We start from the raw sequence: 21,358 nt of genomic DNA on the forward strand, positions 1-21,358 counted from the left end.
CTGCAAACATCAATAAACCCAGTAAATCACATTAACAGCTTATAAAGGGCAATGATCTTTGAAATATTTTGCATGGAGAGTCCCAATGCCTTAATGTCTATTCGATTATTATTACTTGTTGAACCTCCTATATCATATGAGATTTCTAAAGTGCACAAGTGAATTCTTTTTAATAGTAAGAATGTTTTATAAACTTTAAATTCTGAAGAAAATTATTCACCAAATTTCACCTTTTAAGTGTTTTTACATGCTTTTCCTACAGACATTATGCTATATACAAACACATAAGACGTTTTTAAATAAATGAAATAACTAAAGAAATACTTGAGAAAAAGGAACTTCTACCTTAATTCCTCCTGGTTATTATGAGGCGGTGTTGGGAGTGAAGCAGGAACGTCCACTGTCTTTGGGCCTTGAGCAATCGCTCTGGCCAACAAGTCATCGTGTGGTCTGAACGGCAGGTGAAATGGTTTAGGTCCTAGGCTTTTGGTAACTGGAAGAGCAAAAACACAAAACCATAAATCAGTCAAAACTGGTAACGGGTAAACTTTACAATCCGACTGCCACTTCACCACGCACAGCCAGCAAACTCCTCAAAGGTACAAGACTTGGAAGCTTGGCATCCTACCTTCATGGCTCACTAATACTCCAGCTTTTCCAGCAAGTTCTTCAGTTGTTGCAAAACCATTTGCCATCTTCGGACAAGCCATAGGAGGTGGTGTAGGAGGAAGAGAGGCAGGGGGTGTTGGAGGATTACTTAAATTATTCTGCTGCAGGAGACCAAAAAATTTTAAATTATATGCTACTGAGCAAATATGCCATGACCTTGCTAAAACTTAGTTCTGTGAATTTTCAGCACAGGGAGGCAAGGTACAGAAATGTAATCAGAGGCACCTTCATTCCTAAAATGCACACCAAGAAGAAAAAGAAATGTACAGGCCAGGAGGCATTTCAGTGGAACAAATACCCATCATCCTCTGCACATACCACCCACTGGCTCACTTTCCCCAGCTTGAGTACTTAGCTTTGAAATTAAGAAGCAAATTTATACTGTGCCTGATTTGATTCTATACAACTCTTTTCAAGTTTCACTGTTAAAGCCAGTGAAGGACAGCTTTAAAATTCGACCAATAAATTGTAGAGAGTTCTCAAAAAACTCCTTTATTAAATTAAGATATGCCCCAGTTCTATCAAAAACTTGAGAATTTAAGACCCTAATCCATAACTGCAGCTTGTATCTTAGACATTAGAATCTGGATTGTCTAAAATCTCAGAAAGAAGCAAAAGGAGTAGCAATAACGACTAAATGGACTGAACTTTAACAAATGTAGTTCCCCCCAAACATCTCTCCCTGCTTAACATCTGTCACCAATTTGTCATTGATTCATTGACTAGTCTCTCAGGGACTGTTGGAATCTACCAATAATTCCATGCAAATCAAGTGCAAGGTAAAATTACAAATCTTGCAAAGATCTAGGATTTCTGAAGATGATGAAGTTGCGTGGAGAACAGCTTGCATCAGAAGAGAAGGCATTTACAAGACTTGGGAGAGGTTCTAACTGAAGAGAAAAGCCAACAACGATAATAAATGGAATGTCACAAGAGAATGATTTTAATACTAAAGAAGAGAAGCCCTCAGAAAAAATGATGATACTCTCAAATATTTTTGCAAAAAAGATCACTTAACACAAGTCAGATGTGAAGTAAAGAGTATCTAATGAGCCTATCATAAAACTTTGTTAAAAAAATATTACCAAAAGATAAACTTGGTTCAGTTTGATATTATTTTTGTAGCCTAAGAACTAATGCACAGGTGCAATTAGTACCTAAATTATTAGACAAAGTAAGTTTTTAGGTTTTTTCATTGTATTTTTCAGGGTAAATTCCTAACTACATTTTTTACTCTATTTACTCTGAATTTGGAGTCATCTTAAGAGTTAATAAAGATTATAAGAAAATACGTATTTACCTACCGCAGAAATATACAATGGATGTTTTTCACAATTTGTATTCTGACCTATACAAACATTTCAAATGTTCATATTGGAAACACTTTACCTGGTAAAATTTTAACCTTTTAGTTGAACTAGAGTGTAAATGGAACTTGGAAGATTAGATAGATGTAAACTAGATGGAAAAACAAGACAAGCTCTACCAATTCTGATATGGCATCCAAAGAGGAAGCAAGGTAACACCTTGGCAAAGAAACATACCTTGTAGATCAACTGAGAATAGTAATCCGAAACCCCTTCAAGGGTAGCACTGCCAAAAGTTCCTAGAAGTCGATTCCCACTATTAAACTGGCCACTGCCGTAAGGAAGAAAGTGGGCAAAGTTCACTCCAATGACTGGTTCCATTAGAGGGAGCAGAGAGAGCTGCTATTGAAAAACACATTTAAGAGTAATGTACACGATAAACAAAACAAGTGTCTCTCAATTTTTCTAAGACCCAAGGCAACTTAGTCAAATAAGGCTTGAGAAAAATAAGACTTAAAAAATTCAAGTATCAAAATGCTGGAATAAGTGAGAGAGACTACGGAATCTTTGAGATATACTTAAAAATGAGCCTTATTCTCAACTGTCTTAAAGGGATGCTGCCAGGCTTCTAACAAGAAAAACACCTTCCTTATCTTCGCTCAGCAAGAATCAGGGCTGAACTGAGGCTACGTGCCCCCAACGGCACTCTTCAGCAGCTGTCTCCCACCTTCTGTAACAGCCACAAAGGTGTAAGAATGCACTCTACTAGGGGGAGAGACCAACGCCTGTGTTTCTTTGCATCCGGAGTCACAAGTAACGTGGACGGAATTTTTCTTGGTGCTGAGGCTGCTCCCTTTGAATATAAGTAAATCTTGACCAGCGCCAACCAATCCATCTATTTTACTAAAATTTTGGGGTGCCAGTAGGATAAGGTGCAAGTTTGCTCGCACATAGGAAACCTATTAGGTTGCTTGTTGAGATGTCTTTTACCCCTTAACTCTCTACTTTTGGGAAAATTTCACTTTAACAGGGTTGAAAAAGCTTCTGATGTCTCACTTCCTTGAATTTTTAAAGGGGCTGCTCCGAAAGACTCACCTGCTTCAGGTGGGTAAAGGTGTCGGTGGTAGAGAACATCGCTTGTTTCTCCTCTTCTTCCTTTTTCCTTTTCTTCGACCGAGGTGCTGCCTTCTCTCCGGTCCTCTGAGTCCTTTTGCTTCGCTGTTTCTTGGTTTCACTTCCTCCATCTGTTTTTGGCAACTGGCTGTTGCCACATCCAAAACCACCTTGCACTTGAGCCCCCAAAGTTTGCTAATGTAATTGGAAAGGTTAAGAAATAAGTGAACTATCCACACGCTTGAATTCCAGCTCCTGCTCGTCCAGTCCCATCCTAAGACACAATGTTCCTAGCATGGGCGCCCGAAGTGACGGAGGGAAAATGGGCGGCACCAGATGGCCTGTTTTCTGAAAACAGCATCTCAAGTATGGAAATCAGTAAGCTGCAAAGCTTGAGGAGAGAGCAGAACTCTTAAGTGTGGCTCTTCTCCCTTTCAGAGGAAGCATTACTCCTCAGGCCTGCCCATACTCGTGCCAGTGACAGCCCGGAGCTCCTTACTCCTGCCCACTGGCAACTGTGGAGGAAGGGGTGCTCTTAGCCAGATGGCTGTGGCGGTCTCTGCATGGTGGTCTTGGGGCCTTATCTGGGCTCCCCTTAGGAATGGGTGAAATACAAGGTATGCGGGCACCACTGCTAAGCTCCAGAAAAGTTTCACAGCCTATGCATCTCAGTTGAGAGGAACAGCTAGCCTCAGAGATCACTAAAAACAAACAACATTGTTCATTCAGATTCGTTCACGGTCATACATCTGACTGAATAATAACTGCTACATACTTAAAGTCAATGAAAGAAGACCTATATGATAGCAAATAAGCCTATTCTTTGCTTTTGTCTCTATGGCTAAGAACAAACCAGTCCTTGAAGAGGTTTTTAAGGGTAGTACTATCAATACTTAAAAATATGGGACTATTTTTAGGGGCCATTATTTCTAAACTTGACAGCTATACTTTGCTATAGGCAACCATAGTTGCTAAACTTATTTTAACGTGCTCTGCATTGACTCTTTGAGGGTTTGCAGATCATAGTTTCCATTTATATATATCTAAATGACTTAGAGCATGGATGGCAAAACTGTTCTGTAAAAGGCCAAAGAGTAAATACAGCTACCCAATTCTCTGCCCTGGTACAGCAAAATCAACCACAGACAAGTCATAATAAACTAATGAGCTAGGCTATGGTCTAATAAGATGTTTTAAATTCATGGACACTGAACCTTGAATTTCATATAATTTTCACATGTTGTGAAACACTACTCTGTTTCAGATTTTCTTCTACCATTAAAAAGTGTAGAAACCATTCCTGGCTCATACAAAAAAGAGGGGATATGGAAGCAGGAACACAGTGCCCATCCCAGGGCTAGATCGATGGTTCTCAAAGGGTGGTCCCCAGAGCGGCAGAATGAGCACCACCTAGGATGGTTAGAAATGCACATTCTCTGGTCCCACCCCAGACCTACTGAATCCAAACCTTTAACAAGCCCTCCAGGTGATTCTGACACATTAAAGTTCAGAGAACCCTGGCCTAGAGCTGTGCCTCTCATGTCCATATGAATGCGAATCACCTGCGATCTTGTTAAAAAGCACCTTCTGACTGGTACGCCTGTGCTGGGGGCACAATATCCTGCTTCCTGAAAAGCTCCCAGGTAAGGCCGATGCCGCCAGTCCTCAAGGACTGCAGTGTGAGTAGCACAGAGCAAGGCCCAAGCACGTCTTACCAGCTTATAAGAGAAGAACAATGCAACCGCTTCTTAGGTGTGCAGCTGGGTCAGGCACTGTAAGTGCTGAACAGACTTCTCCAATCCTCACAACTTCCCTAAAAAGCAGCTATTACTACAGTTCGAAGAATACTTTCAATTACAGAAGAACACAAAAGATTAAAAATCATCCAAAAGTTTGCCCGAGACAGGAATAGTTCACATTTTAATGTATTTGTTTTCGATCTTTTATCTATGCCTACATGTATTTTGCTAAACACACAATGAATCACACTCAGTATTCTTTTATTCTGGTGGTTGCCTTTTAAACTTGACGTGGTTTGTTCCCCGTGACATTAAACTTTCATACGTAACAAATTTTAATGGCTGCAAAAAATCTGTATATTCAGATATATACAGAAACAATAATCCAATCAATAACTACACTAGTGGATTTAGGTTGTTTTCTCTCATTTTTATCTATTAGTAAAGATAAAGTCATTCATTAGCTATTCATGTGGTCACACCTTTGCACATATTAGAATTTTACGTTCCTCTTGCCAGATTCCTAGATATGTCACTGGTAGTCATGGGTATGCACCACCTTTTATTAATATCACAAGCACAAGGTGTACCCTAATTCCTTTAATCCCTGTGGCAACCCAGTAACAGGGAGCATTATTAATCCTGTTTTACAGATGAGGAAACTGAGGCTCAGAAAGCCTGCCCTGCCCAGGCTGCACGCTGGAAAGAGACGGAACGTGGATTTGACGCAAGCTGAGCGATGCGAGCTCTCAAAGCCTCCCAAGGCTTTACCCCTACACTACAACTAATGCCAGCTTATGTGTGAGAAAACACATGTCCTCAGCACGGAGGACAAACTGGGCCTGTCCAGCCACTGCCACAACAATTCTGCCTTAAGTGTGACTAGAAAGTAAATGAATTTCATCATTTGTAAAACGGGAATAATAATTGTGCCTGCCATACCCCAGGGCAAGCGCTGAGCACAGCGTAACCCCTAGAATGTGGTTAAGAAGGCATCACCCCTAGTAATCCAGGGCCTCCGCCCCTTGCTGCCCTCCCAGATGGATATGAGAACATGTGACATAGTCCAAACATTTATACATATACTAATTGATCTCATCCCTTTTTCTATCATAACACCCAATATAAATATTTTTTTATATATAATCACTAGTATTAGGACCTAACTTCACTCCACCGAGTACCAACTATGTGGTATTGAGATAGAAAAGGCATAGAGACAGAAAGGTGCTCAGGACGCCGTCTACACCCTTCAAGGAGCCGTCTATGCTCAGTGGTACTAGAGAAACTGCTATGTAAGCACACGGGCATCCACTTATTTGAGACTGGCTGAGCTGAGTAAGGTATCTGGCGAAGACGATTCCAGAAGTGAGTCTTAAAAGATACAGATATTGGCCAGATATAAAAAAAAAACAAAAAAGGGCAGAAACAGCAGCATATGGCCATATATGGAAGGGTAAAATCAGAAAGACACTCAGGGACTGCAAGTAGCCTGGTATTCCTAGGGGCAGAGGATGCAATGGACAAAGTAGCTAGAGATCAGGCCTATTTGCTGATGACAAATATGACTGAAAAAGTTACCACCACCAAAATTTACAAAAATTACATGACTCTATGGGGTTACCACTCAACCTCTACCGAATCAGACAAATAAGAGAAAACAAAGAGTAAACCAATACTTGCTAAACAAATGGCTTCACTAACAATCTTAAAACTGCAAATTTGGACAACTAAATATAGCACTCCACCTCATTCAATTAAAAAAATGAAAAATTTAAAATCTAATTTGAGAAGCACTATAGGGAAAGCTTTATGAACACAATAGCCAAGGTAGTGTAGCATTTGAAAGATAAAACAAGTTAACCAATTCCTACAACCTAGAAAACTTCAGTTTGGGAAATATGTCAAGGAAGTTCACTGAAATGCAGGGGATCGAATCTTGTAAAGGTATATTTACAACAAAGTTCTTCATCAAATGAAAAAACAAAAGCAAATCCAATGTTCTATAACTTAAAAAGGGGACTTCCCTGGTGGCACAGTGGTTGAGAATCCGCCTGCCAATGCAGGGGACACGGGTTCGATCCCTGGTCCTAGAAGATCCCACGTGCTGCAGAGCAACTAAGCCCGCGCGCCACAACTACTGAGCCCGCATGCCACAACTACTGAAGCCTGTGCGCCTAGAGCCCGTGCTCCGCAACAGGAGAGGCCCGCGCACTGCAACGAAGAGTGGCCCCCGCTCGCTGCAACTAGAGAAAGCCCGCGTGCAGCGGCGAAGACCCAACGCAGCCAAAAAAAAAAAAAGAAGTCTAACACTTAAAAACTTAAAAAGGGCAAAATATCGACACATGGAAAACCACAAAGATAAAATAGCATCTACCTGTAAAACTGTGTTTCTATAAAGTATTAATACTTTGCAACAGAATAGATTCCCAATATGGGTTATTCCTGAGAGTCCCCAAGGGTATTAACAGGGTGCGTGAGCTATTTTCTATATTTCAAAGAGGTTAATGGAAACTGCACTCTATTTGCAGTTAGGACATGTAGATGTTTACTTCTTTGTTTTAGTTAGATCAACTCAATGTGGTGATAATCAGCTGACAGGAATATGTTACGTATGAAACGCATGACCCTACAGCTCTCTGATTTTTGAAAGATACAGTAAACAAATTATTACCTGATATAGTTTACAGGTATAAACCAAAACATGAGGTCTGCGGCTTTTTACTCCAGAGTAAAAAGGTTATAAAAGATAGCGTTGAAATCAATACAGCAGTTGGCACTAATCTGTTGTAACCATAATTTAAAATAAAAGGGGAAAAAAGCAAGTTGTTCTCCTGAGCCACACTTACCACGTCGGCTGGATTCTGCCTCTCAACCAGTTTGTTATCCTTCGTACCGTCGTCTTCTGAACAAAAACTCCCTTCCGGTTTTTGATTTAAAAGGGAAGATGCTTTTTTATTTTTCAGCAGGTGCTTCAGAAGCTCATTGCCTGAATCTCCCTTGGCAGCAGGAGCGCCGGCAGGTCGGGGAGGACTCTGCCCCGGGCAGGCAGCGCCGGCCACAGCACTTTCTTTGGCCCGATCCCCAGGGCGCTCCTCCAGTTCAGGCCCATCTGGGCCTGGGCGCTGCTCCGGCTCAGCTGACTCCAGTTTCATCTCCCCAGTGGGGGCAGGCGCGTCGATGGGGCGCTTATCCACCTCTGAACTCGCACAGGTCTGTTGACCTGGGGTCCCTCGTGCGAAGTCACCGCTGGGCAGTTCGTTCTCTGGCTCTGTGCGCAGCGGGCCCGCTGCCGGGTCAGGAGGTGATAGGCCGCCCGGTTCCGCCGCCTCGGGTTCTCCTTGCTGAGGGAGCTCGCCGGGTGTGTTCACTGCGGGAGCAGAGGCAGCTTCCGAGACACCCGGGGTTGGTGGAGCAGTTACATCCGAATGGGGAGTAGAAGGTGCCTTGGTAGATTCCGCATCGTCGTCTTTCTTCTTCTTTCTTGTTCTCTTCTTTTTACCTTTCTCTTCCGGGATTATGTCAGAATACAGCTGAATGAGAGATGGGGCTGATCCTGGGTAACTCTGTCCACGGCTTACAGCCGGGTCTTGGCCACAGGGGAGACTGCTATTAGCCACTGGAGGTGCCACAGGTAAAGCGGGTGTAAAAGGAGGCCTCACCGGGGACTGCTGGAAGCTGGCCCCAGGAACACCTCCATGTACCGGCTTCACAGAATGGAAATTTGGGCTTCCACCAGGAATTGACGGTGAGTCAGGAACAAACGAGGGAGGTCCCATGTGCCTTCGCTCACTGGTTTGCATGAAATTCGGGGTGGGCGGTGAATTAATAGACCCTTGCTGTAGGTTCTGCTGCTGTAAAACCGGCCCCGCCTGCTGCTGCGGCTGCGGAGGCTGCTGAAGGGGTCTTGGGGGTTGCGTAAAATCACAAGGCAGGTCAGAAGCGTAGAATGGAATCTGGGACACAGGTGTCCTGCTGCTTAGCTCTGAGCCCATCATGCCGTGCTGCTCCATTTCCATCCTCTGCTGCAAAGCTCTCTGTCTATCTACTTCTTGCATGAGCTGGATTCGTTGTCTCTCCTGCTGTTCTCGTAAACGTTCCTTACGTTCCCGTTCTTGAAAACTTTCACTGAAGGGGTTGTTGTCATCGAATTCCACCCGTGGCGGCGGCCCACTCTGTGGATTTGCATTTGACACTGCCCCTGGGGCTGGGGGGCAAGTTTTTATTGGTAACTGGGCCACTGGAGGCTGAATCCTAGGAGGGTTGAGGGTGGGGCGGGAAGGAGCACCGGGAGGCTGCCACCCAGGGAAACTGGGCAAACTGGGCGTTCCCGCAGGGCTCGTGTGGCCGGGAATGACCGCGGTGTGCTGCTGGTGCTGTAGCTGCAGTGGCGCCAGGGGGAAGCTGGGCTGGCTCATGGGGGGCGGGGCGGCACCTGGCACCAGGGGCAGTGGGGGCTGGACACCTGGCATCACGGTGGGCGGGGCCATGGCGCACTGCTGCTGCTGCTGCTGCTGCTTGATCCGGTAATCTTCAATCAACTCGGCATGCTCTTTCTGTTGTTTACGAATCTGGAAGAGCAAAATTAAATCTTACTCGTTTATATGTGCTACGGGTATCAAATAAAAACACTGGCTGACGATTATGGTGGAGGTTATAGAGAACGCAGTTAGATCAGGCAGAGGCAAAAATATCTTGCTTAGGCAATGGCAGAAATCACCAAGGGGAAAAAAAAAGAAAGGAAGGACTGATCAACTAAAACTGCCAAGCTTTTCAATAATAGCATGTTTCTAAATATGAAATACCAAAAACAAATTTGAAAAACATTTTTCTGAAATAAATATTTAAGAAAATCTTTCTCTGAGTCATAAACTAAGCTACATATAAAAATAAAACCATAAACAAAGGCTACACAGGAATCGCTAATTGTTAACTTCTTTAGAAGTTACATTAATATATAAGGTTAGACTAACCGTGAGATTTAACTCAAACTTTAACCATTTAAACGTGTTAAGATTTCATTTCTTAAGTATACAAAAGTGTACAACATGTTAAGACAAGATGAATTACCTGTACATATACCACACCCTCCCCTCCAGGTTAAAAAGACTAGATTGGTAATAAAACTCCTTGAATTTAAGGGGTAACGTATTCAAATTATAATTTCTGAAATATGTAAAGGCTCTGAGGTAATGTTTTGAACAGTTCCTAAGAGGCTCCTAATATAATGACTGACTTACGTCAGTTAATTAATCCCCGAAAGTCTTTGTACCCCCATGGGCAGACACTACAGACCAACCTCAATGAAGACACAACCTGTGTCCTAAGGACACACCAGCTCACTTAGGGAGCTGGGAGAAAGGGGTGCAAGATGATGTACATACCCTCCAAAAGCACTCAATTTTTGTGTACTGTACTAGCACACTGAGCCAGTTCTGATAGGTTTTCAACTTATTTTCAACAGTTTCCCAGGCAGACTAGCATATTCTCTACACATAATGGTTCTGGTCTCTTTTCCTGTAGCTGTGGCAACTCCTACTTCTTTTCTTCTTTTTCCTGACTGGCTTACTACCTAGAACTGAGGAATTACCATCGGACTGGCGAATGAGTATGAACACACATAAGGCACCAGAACACTAACTGGAATACAGAATGTGGTGATCCACGCCTTTGCCGTGACATTTTAAAATTCTCTTAAAAACGTTGTCATGAATTGCTTGTCTTAATAAGATTACACTGGACTGCTGGCAACTATGTTGTAGCAGATGATGTGTCCTATTTTCCAAGTATAGTATTACCTTCTAAATAGGATTTGATCCATGGATATGCAAAAAAGCTAGGCCCTCGTCATAAAAAATTTATATAAAAATACCAGAAGGCAATAAAAAGGCTAAAAATAAGTTATAAAGAAACCCTTAAAAGCATTTCTACTTGAAATAAACACGGTCCCAGAAAGTAAATTTAAAGAGAAAGGACACATCTCATTCCTGGTTTTAAACAATGGAAATCATACTGTAATCAGCTTATTGCTGGGACATTATTGTGGTAGCTATAGCTTGGAGATAAAACGCCACAGTTGAAATCCCTACTCCAATGATCAGTTATGTCACCTACCTCCACAATGACTCAGCAGATTCCTCATGTGTACCATGGTGATAATACTACCTTGTTCATAAGGTTATAGAGAACGTCAGGTAAGACGGGGCATGTAACTGTGTTCACTACACAGAAAGCACTTCTGTGATTTTTACTGATTCAATCTGCTCTGAATTCCTCCCTTTCCACTATTAACATTGGGAGTAAGATTTAAATTGACAATCAAAAGCAAGATTGACCTTTTTTGGTGTACAATTCTATGAACTTTAACATGGGTAGAGATTAGTGTGGCCATCACCACAGTCAAGATACTGAAGGACAGTCCAGGGGTTCCCAGTTTTTGGTGAGTGTGTTAGAGATGCAGTCAATATTTGTGTACAGGTTTGTGTGTGAACCTAAGTTTTTAATTCATTGAGTAACTAGGAGTGGCCACTTAACACATTTTGAACACTAAATAAAAATTTTAAATTTTACTTCTTCTTGAGTATAACTGATATTTCAGTATGTGCATTTTCAAAAACATCAGGCTCATAATGGAAGGTAACAGCAAAATGACCTCATTTTTCAGGAATGAGTCCTTTACATAAGATACACCAATGTACTTTAAGACCAAAATGATATTGAGAAGGAATATTAATAAAAACATACTATGGGGAAAAAAAACAAGAAAACCCCAACAGAATGATTCAAATGCTCTATCTGAAATTCCATTACAAACTAAGGAACCAAAGGACATGGCAAAGCAAAGGTCAACTCCAAGCAGAAAGCCTAGGATCTCCCCATGAGCTGTCCTCAGGAAAGCTAAGACTCTGCACAGTGACTTCTCAGAACAGGGAACGTAACTGAATTTCCCCAGCTGCATTAGCTATACCAGCATGAAAACAGTTTATGAGAACTTATCTCATCAGTGGCGCTTACTCAAAGTACGTGCTGTGTGACCACGACTCTGGGGCAAGGACAGGGGTTATTTCTTCAGTTAGTAAGAGGTCTCAGAGCTGTCGCTTTGACAGTGCACTTCTGTGTGCCATTTAACACCAATCGAAATCCTTTACAATTAATCATGACAGACCAAAACATTCTATGCATTAACAACTGCTTCTATTTTGCAAACCTATTTGTTACCTGTTCTAGCTGCTTCTGAACCATGCTTTGCTGTTCAGTGACGTGCTTGAGCTGCTCTGCATCCTCTTCTGGAAACTCACGCCCAGCTTTCTTGGCGGTACGTTGTTTAGCTGAAAGGGCCTTTTTGGATTTCCTGTGTGCACCGATTTGTTCTTCAAGATATTTCTGCTGCATCTGAAGAAGCTGTTGGGTCTCCTGAAGCCATTCTTCATACTGTTTACGTTGTGAATCATCTGAGGAAAAAAATTAAAATTCACCTGTGTTAATTTTCTAAAGAGTCCAATATAAGTTACACAAATCCATTTTGTAAGGAAACATTTTCATCATGACCTTGTAATAGATATTTTGAAAACATAATAGTAAATAACTATATAAAGTATAAGATTTTAGAAAAATATATAAGAAAACCAAAGAATGCATGTTCTTAGGACACAGGCTAACTTCATACTTATAAATATTATAAACCCAATCTTTGAAAAGCAAAAGACTTATCTAATGGAACACTATTTACCTACTAAACTATCAAATTCTCTAACCCATAAGCCAAACTATATATTGAACTATATTTGTATTTGATTAATTCAACTTTACAGATTTTGAAGAGACAAAGTAAGACGTAACCTATTAAGGTCCAGAGCATGGATTAGGTATCATTTCCCATGCTAATTTCCCTAAGTTTATGGGTTTCCCCTATTTCTAAATGGTGAAAGTATGTCCTAAACTATGAGGGAGGGAACCTAGAAAGCTTTAGAAAGGACCAAAATGAAGTCTGTTTTATAGAGGAAATCCGTAAGTTAAAAACATTGGTAATTTTTATGAATTTCGTCATTTATACGTCTATAAATAAGCCATTAATCAAGTAAAATCTTCTCTACTTGTATGACTGTCATTAATATCTCCCCAAATAGTTGTATCTCTTCATCTTGTAGCAATATTCCTTCTTAATTCTTTAAGGGCACTTTACTTCACTGATGCCAAGTTCAAAAAAAAAAAAAAAGTCACCTTATGGTTGTGAAATTCAGAATATACCTTTTTGACTCACTTTAAGACAAAGAAATAAATAAATACAATTCCAAGAAGGACATTAGCTGAAAAATTACATCAATGATAACAGAATATTGTCATACAATAAGAATCCAACCAAAGCCAATGGGCACAATAAAGCCAGAAAAAGCCAGTTGGTTACAGTTGTTTACTTGTTTTTAATGCGAATATGTATGCAAATTATAATAATTAGTGCAGGGGTAATTTCAAAAGGTCAGACTTTGGGTTTGTTCTTAAACCCAGAAGTTCCAGTACATGTATGAACTTGAAATCTAGTCTACCAAATTTGAAGGGCATTTTTCAGAACAGGCTTTTTCACAAGATTTCAGAAGTTCTGCTTCTGGTAGAATGAGACCTACCGCAAGGAAAGCCTTTCTGGTTTCTGGAACCAGGAGAGCAGAGGTGAGCAAAATGAAAAATAATGGTGAAAAAAAAGTTAGCTAAACAGTCTGAAGATTTCAGAAAGGTTCAGTTTGGGGAGAACTTTAAACACTATCCTGAACCACCTTGGGACCCCTGAAAGTAACTAGAAAGGGTCAATGGCATCCTGCAGCCCTGACTTCACACCATGCTGCTAACCCAGCTTATCTCCCTTTGTTGTTCCCATTTAGTGTCCTTGTCACTTAGGCAGACAGTCATTAGAAAAGAAGTGGTTTAAATCTACAGATTGTAAAGTGTCCAATCTATATACAAAAAATAGCAGCAACACTGAAGAGAACGGGGAAGATGATCTTTCTGTATTAAAATATTTATCTCTAACCATAATTATTCATGCACAGAAAAAAAGGAATGAAATACATGCCTTGAGGAAAAGATGCCGAATAGGGCAGTGATGTTTAATAGAAGACAGGGCACTTCGGCTTAAAATAACATACCTAAACTAACTCCAAGATTTTAAAAGAACACAAATACAGTGCAAACAAGCAATCCCCAGAGAACAGGTAACTAATTAGATTTATACTTACTGACAAAGCCTGGACCAAAATTTGGAGGATTAGGCCTAGAAATCTGATGTGTTATACTGCCATCCTAAAATAAGTAAAATTTACAAATAGGTTTATTCCACATTTCAGTTCAAGGGGGAAAAAAGGTTTAAAAAATGAAATAGAAAAAAAGAAATGGAGAGGGAAAAGAACTTTAACTTCTTATGACATCTTTAAAACTTTCATTTTTATAAAAAGTAGAATGAATTTTGTGGTGACAACCTAATTTCTGAACATTTTAAACTATCTCTGAACTGCTATATTTGCTAGATTTCAGTTGAAAAACAAATATGTCTGAAGGGGTTATTCATCAGAGATATAATAGGGCAAATCAAATAGTGTTAGTATTATACTTAGCTAAAGATCCGTGTAGAACCCCACTTTTTGATGAAATCTACCTGGTTTCTTCTGCAACTAAGACTGAAACATGGGCTCCAGATTTACTGAATTCCACTCCACAACACAAAGTTATTTATGAACAAAAACCAATATCTCTAACAGACACAAATAATAAAACAAATATATACTAATTAAAAATGTTACTCTTATTTTCTCATTAAATGTCTTATATCTTCCAGGGAGACCAAATAGTTATCATCTCACAATTCCCTGGCAACAGCCTGATAAACAGAATTAACTTTGAAAAAGCCTTTACTGAGTTGTCACAAATTCTGTTAGGTATGAGCTGTATATAAGGTAATGTCTAAAAATGATACCAGCACCCAGAATACACTACATGTAAACCATATAATACTGCAAAGCAGGTGGTGTAACATTTAACAGATCAGGAAACAGAAGTTAAAAAATATGCCCAAAGTTGCACAATAAACTCATAGTGGAACTCAGATTATTTTAAAACTCCGCTATGAAGCCTATGCTTTTCCATTGTGTCAGATGGTCTCTCTTTTTTAATCAAAAGAATACAATTATCAGCATAATAAACCTGAAGCGTTAACCGGCAGGGTAAAGAAGAAAGTGCCAGAAAGACATAAAGAAAATAGGCAGCTTCTCTCTTTCCTCCCCCCACCCTGGCAGATACTTGAAAAAAAAAAGAAGAAAACACAATATGAAATGAGCAGTTCTACTTTCCTGGATATTGCTTGACACTAAATATTTACACTTTTTAAAGCTGATTATTGTGAACAGTAAATATTTCAAAAACTAAATTATTCCAAGGAATAAACTGTAGAACATGACTATCTGTATCTAAATAAAATGATTATAATCATTATTTTCTACATTTTATAGCAGTTTTACATTTAAATGTAATGAATGAATTCTAAAATGCAGGACATGAAAATATCTCTGTGGGGTTGAAAGTAAATAAAAGCAAACCCCCAAACCCTAAGCATTTGGCTTCTCTCCAAGTGACCTTCTACCCTTACAAATGTAGATCCTTTTCAGAAATTGTCAATTTTTAAACTTTGCCTTTCCCTTAAAAAATAATAAAATGTCTTTATTTCTGCTGAGCTGATAATATTGGTACATCCTGGCTGTGTTCTAGGACTTCTACTATTTTTTGGAAGAGGCCTCACCATAAAGAATAGCGAGAGACACAGGAAAACGTGCATTCTTAAGTGACTAGTTACAAGCAGCGGTACCTGAGTAACTGCCTGTGGAAGGAGAGTCTGGCCATCACCAGTCTGTGTTCCAGTCACGGACTGGCCCATAAAGGGGAACCTGTGAAAAGGAAGTACTAAGCATCAAATGAGAAGCATTTGGAACTAACATTATTTTTAAGTGCTTAACAATTTTCTCTTCCAGGGAAGAAGAGTAATGGCAGTGTCTTCCTCATCAAAAACATTTACTAAAGCCCTGTTTTTTGTGTCCCAACCTCACTACACAATTCTGTGAAGTGTGGATTCTTACTACCCTCATTTTAGTTTTGATGAAAAGGAAGATTCAGAGAGATTAAGTAACTTTCCCCACAGTGATGAGTGGGGCAGCGATGTCAATGAGGCTGTTCCAGAGGTTCCACGCTGTTATATGTCTCATTATACCTTAAAATTAACTCAAGCCTTTTAGATGAAAAATATAATGAAGACAATTTTCTTAGAATTTATGTACTAAAACTATTTATTCCAATCTTTATTTAAAAATAGTTGGGGGCTTCCCTGGTGGCGTAGTGGTTGAGAGTCTGCCTGCCGATGCAGGGGACACGGGTTCGTGCCCTGGTCCGGGAAGATCCCACATGCCGCGGAGCGGCTGGGACCGTGAGCCATGGCCGCTGAGCCTGCGCTCCGCAAAAACTTTTTGCATCCTAAAACAAAAGATGTATCTTAATTAAGAAGTTTCATACATTTTTTTAAACATCTTTATTGGAGTATAATTGCTTTACAATGGTGTGTTAGTTTCTGCTTTATAACAAAGTGAATCAGTTATACATATACATATGTTCCCATATCTCTTCCCTCTTGCATCACCCTCCCTCTCACCCTCCCTATCCCACCCCTCTAGGTGGTCACAAAGCACCGAGCTGATCTCCCTGTGCTACGAGGCTGCTTCCCCCTAGCTATCTATTTTACGTTTGGTAGTGTATATATGTCCATGCCACTCTCTCGCTTTGTCACAGCTTACCCTTCCCCCTCGCCATATCCTCAAGTCCATTCTCTAGTAGGTCTGTGTCTTTATTCCCGTCTTACCCCTAGGTTCTTCATGACCTTTTATTTTTTTTCTTAGATTCCATATATATGTGTTAGCATACGGTATTTGTTTTTCTCTTTCTGACTGAATTCACTCTGTATGACAGACTCTAGGTCCATCCACCTCACTACAAATAACTCAATTTCATTTCTTTTTATGGCTGAATACTATTCCATTGTATATATGTGCCGCATCTTCTTTATCCATTCATCTGTTGATGGACACTTAGGTTGCTTCCATGTCCTGGCTACTGTAAATAGAGCTGAAATGAACATTTTGGTACATGACTCTTTTTGAATTATGGTTTTCTCAGGGTATGTGCCTGAGTAGTGGGATTGCTGGGTCGTATGGTAGTTCTATTTATAGTTTTTTAAGGAACCTCCATACTGTTCTCCACAGTGGCTGTATCAATTTACATTCCCACCAACAGTGCAAGAGGGTTCCGTTTTCTCCACACCTTCTCCAGCATTTATTGATTCTAGATTTTTTGATGATGGCCATTCTGACTTCATACATTTTTTTAAATGGATGGCTAGTGGGAAGCTGCTGCACAGCACAGGGAGATCAGCTTGGTGATTTGTGACCACCTAGAGGGGTGGGATAGGGAGGGTGGGAGGGAGGCTCAAGAGGGAGGAGACATGGGGATATATGTATGCATATGGCTGATTCACTTTGTTGTACAGCAGAAACTAATACAACATTGTAAATAAAGCATTTATACTCCAATAAAGATGTGAAAAAAATAAATAAAAAGAAAAAAAAGTTTCATACATTTTTATATCTAAATGTTAAAGCAAAGCAACACCTGGTCACTGACCAAGAGAAAGTCTATATGGTTCAAAATATCTGGCAAAACGTTACTTACTCTAATTAAATACTTCACAGAAACGTTACTGCTTTGATGAAAACACTGCCCCTAGAATTACCAAATGCATCAACATAACAAGATTATATTTTGCAAATTATTTATCAAACACTGTACCTTAATATCTGAGTACTACCATCATTTGGAACATATGCTTTTTAATTTTTTACTCAGCTTTTGATTCGTCTGTTACCCCCTGGCTCCACTACAGCCCTGGTGTGGAATAATCTCATAATCCCAAAAGCACTCACTGGCTGTCACCCTCAGTCAACTTATGACACCGCCTGAAGGAAGGACCATCACCTCTACTTCTTCAAAGTGCTCAGCAGAAGGGCTAACAACACACCTGATGACTAACAGATCAGTGTACCTGAGTGATATACACATGATGCTGAAGGAGCAGGGGTTCCGAGTCTCAGGTGCATATTTTAAAGTACGTACAGAATTAAATTTAGCATTCCCTTCTATTTTGACTATGCTCAGCAAACTACAATATTATCAGCACTACTGTGACTTTGCACCAATAGAACTCGCATTATTTTCATAGCAAAAGTTGTTGCACATACCTAATAGGTCATTTAAGTTCATCACTATTTTGAAATTATGGTAGTTATTAGACTTACTGCCAAATTTATTAATGCATTAGAGAAGCACCATATGCTGTAACTTTTATATTTAAGTTAACTATATTTCAAATATAATTGATTTCCTCTGTAAAACCAATGTTTTTGGTTTTGCATTAAAATATTCTGAGGAGTTCAGGCTTCACTGGGATGTCAAAAAAGTTCAAGACATAAAAAAGTTAAGAAGCCCCGTGACACAGAAATAGTGTTAACAGACATTGTGCAATAGTGAAAATCAGGACTTCCCTCGTGGCGCAGTGGTTGAGAATCCACCTGCCAGTGCACGGGACACAGGTTCAAGCCCTGGTCCAGGAAGATCTCACATGCCGCGGAGCAACTAAGCCTCTGTGCCACAACTACTGAGTCTGCGCTCTAGAGCCCACAAGCCAAAACTACTGAAGCCCGCACGCCTAGAGCCTATGCTCTGCAACAAGAGAAGCCACCGCAATGAGAAGCCCGTGCACTGCAACCAAGAGTAGCCCCCGCTCACCACAACTAGAGAAAGCCCGTGTGCAGCAACGAAGACCCAATGCAGCCAAAACTAAATAATAAATAATTTTTTTAAAAAAACTGAGGAGCCTTCTAGAATAAGCTCTCACTGCCAAGAATGGTCAATTTGAACATCGCTAAGGTTAACAGCTGCAACAGACTAAGAAACACATCAAATGTATTTAAAAAAAAATAATAAAATAATGAAAATCACTAGAAACTACAATCTCTTCTTTGATCTCAACAATGCTTCTTGGAATTCCCTGGTGATGCAGTGGTTAAGAATCCTCCTGCCAATGCAGGGGACACGGGTTCCATCCCTGGTCCGGGAAGATCCCACATGTTGCAGAGCAGCTAAGCCCGTGCGCCACAACTACTGAGCCTGCGCTCTAGGGCCCGCGAGCCACAACTATTGAGCCCGCGTGCCTAGAGCCCGTGCTCCGCAACAAGAGAAGCCACCGCAATGAGAAGCCTGCGCACCGCAACGAAGAGTAGCCCCCGCTCATCGCAACTAGAGAAAGCCCGTGCGCAGCAACAAAGACCTGACGCAGACATAAATAAATAAATTAATTTAAAAAACAAACAAACAAAATGCTTCTTAACCATTTCCAAAGTATCTCAACAAAGCACCTTTAAGGATTCCCAATTTATTTGAAAGATCATGTTGATCATAAATTCATGTAGATTTCATATTCAATTCCATAATCATCCACATTCAACAAGATAATTAAGCTAAATTGAGGCTCTATGCCTACTCTATTGAAAGAGGTTCTCAAACAGCAATGTGCGTAAGAATTGCCCATGGCGCTCACTAAAACTACAGACATACAGGCACCATTTCCAGATATTCTGATTCAGTAGGTTTGTGGTTGAGTAAATGAACCTGCATTTTTTAAAAAAACTACCACATAATTCTGATGATGGTCCATGAGCAAAACTTAAGAAACACTACCTGTGGTTATTTAATACCCCTTAGGGGGTGTAAATACCTAATTTCAGAAATCCAGATACTCAAATAACTCATAATCTTCTCTAATGTATAATTTTCCATTTTTTCTGCTAATAGTGGAAAGGCTTACAAAGTTTCCAAATGCTAACTTTCAAATGTCCTCTGATGGAATAAAAAATAGTCCCAGGCTGAAATAAACTACCTTTTGTTCTCAGCACAGAACAGTTTACTTTCTGTTTTCCTGCCTATCCTTCCATCCTCACCTATTCAGGATGAAGCAACTCTGTCCCATGCAGCTTCTGGGTAGCATTAACTATTCTAAAGGTATGCAAACAGGCATACACTTCAATACTTTGGATTTCCTGCTTAATCAAGTCAATCTTTCAAACCATTCTATGATGTTTTATTATGTTTACCCTGAAACGAATGGAAACTTAACCTTTACATTTGTACAGCATTTTGCATTTGATCATATTCAGCTGACATCACAACCAACTGAAATATTTATTGTTCATATTCCTAGAATACAAGTTTTGAGTTACTATACGCTCCTTCTAGTAACCAGTAATAATTGCATGCACTTCGTGATGCACAGTAAGAATGAGAAACATCTTCACCTACCTGTTCATAACCATTGGTGGCATGCCCATATTGTTTTGTGCCATTACTTTATTTATGCCTTTAAGGGCCACCATTTTGGCTTTCATTATAGGATCTGTAATTGCATCAAAATCTAAAGGAGAAATATATTTTAAAGTTACTTATTTCATAGTATTTGGTTCAAGTGACACTAAAAGGTAACATAACTATCACAAACATTACGTAACTTACAGACTCTTATTCCTTATTATTTAATAATCACTCTTATAGGTCCTATACCAGGTAAGGAAGGAATTATGAGATGGCAAGAACCTCATCCTGAATTTAATCCCACCTAAGTGATCCACACTTTTAATACGTTAGTACTGCAAGAATCAAAACAAGGTGCTTGTCAAATGTAAGAGAGATTATACCAGTAATCTAAAGCAATGCAATTCCTTTCACCCAAACTTTCACAATTCTAAGCAGAATTGCTTCTTTAGTAATGTTCCATCATGAATGAGAATTTGCAGTTATTACCAATACTAAGGAATTCCACTAAATTGGTTATTGCTCTTTATGAGAAAAATGTATCAATTTCTTACAAGAAACATAGGCTACTGACAAAAGACCTCTTTGCATATAAATAAAAAAGAAATGGACCAATATGATGGAATTGGTAATGTACGAAGGACAGAAGGTCAGTTTTACTGTTTAGAAGAAAGCATTCCTTGGACGTGTGTCCTTTGATTGCTAATTCTTTCTCTTAGAGGCACTCAGGTATTTTTTACTGCATTGCTGTTCTATTGGGGGGGGGCGTTCCCCAAATTAGTAAGCTATTGGAAGTTAAAGAGCTTCATATAACAAAAAAAAAAATGCCAAGCATTCATTGTGCATAATAGGACAGTAAGAAGTTTACTCCTAGCAGAGTTGCTTTAAATTCACCTTTCAGTGACTCTGAAAATACATGGTAATAATGGTTAGAAGTCAGGAACTAAAAAAGATTTATTTCTATTAAACAATCCCATAAAAGACAGACTTGAGAAAGTCTGAAACTCAGAGTTTTGAATCTCTTGATGTACCTGGGAGGAATCTAAAACTCTTAATCACGTTCATTTCAAAGCTGAAGGAGGAACA

At 39.9% G+C, this 21,358-nt stretch overlaps 1 protein-coding gene across 15 annotated transcripts in view; it reads right to left on the reverse strand.

Annotated features, from left to right (window-relative positions):
• The window catches only part of KMT2C (lysine methyltransferase 2C), a 294,475-nt gene that overhangs the window by 18,296 nt on the left and 254,821 nt on the right, over positions 1-21,358 (reverse strand). For 11 of the 15 annotated variants that reach the window (XR_009520703.1, XM_060021158.1, XM_060021157.1 and 8 more), the window contains 9 exons: positions 20,264-20,375; positions 15,675-15,753; positions 14,056-14,119; positions 12,047-12,279; positions 7,678-9,399; positions 3,072-3,284; positions 2,214-2,378; positions 629-770; positions 346-493 (listed from right to left, as the gene is read on the reverse strand). Coding sequence is in view for 14 of the 15 variants with exons in the window: in XM_060021158.1 (XP_059877141.1) it covers positions 346-493; positions 629-770; positions 2,214-2,378; positions 3,072-3,284; positions 7,678-9,399; positions 12,047-12,279; positions 14,056-14,119; positions 15,675-15,753; positions 20,264-20,375 (2,878 nt within the window). In the remaining variant the exon portion in view is untranslated. The remainder of the gene's footprint in view (positions 1-345; positions 494-628; positions 771-2,213; positions 2,379-3,071; positions 3,285-7,677; positions 9,400-12,046; positions 12,280-14,055; positions 14,120-15,674; positions 15,754-20,263; positions 20,376-21,358) is intronic. The other 4 variants (XM_060021170.1, XM_060021162.1, XM_060021167.1 and 1 more) reach the window with 4 other exon arrangements.

This window comes from Delphinus delphis, chromosome 9 (genome assembly GCF_949987515.2).
Source record: "Delphinus delphis chromosome 9, mDelDel1.2, whole genome shotgun sequence".
Classification (NCBI taxonomy): domain Eukaryota; kingdom Metazoa; phylum Chordata; class Mammalia; order Artiodactyla; family Delphinidae; genus Delphinus; species Delphinus delphis.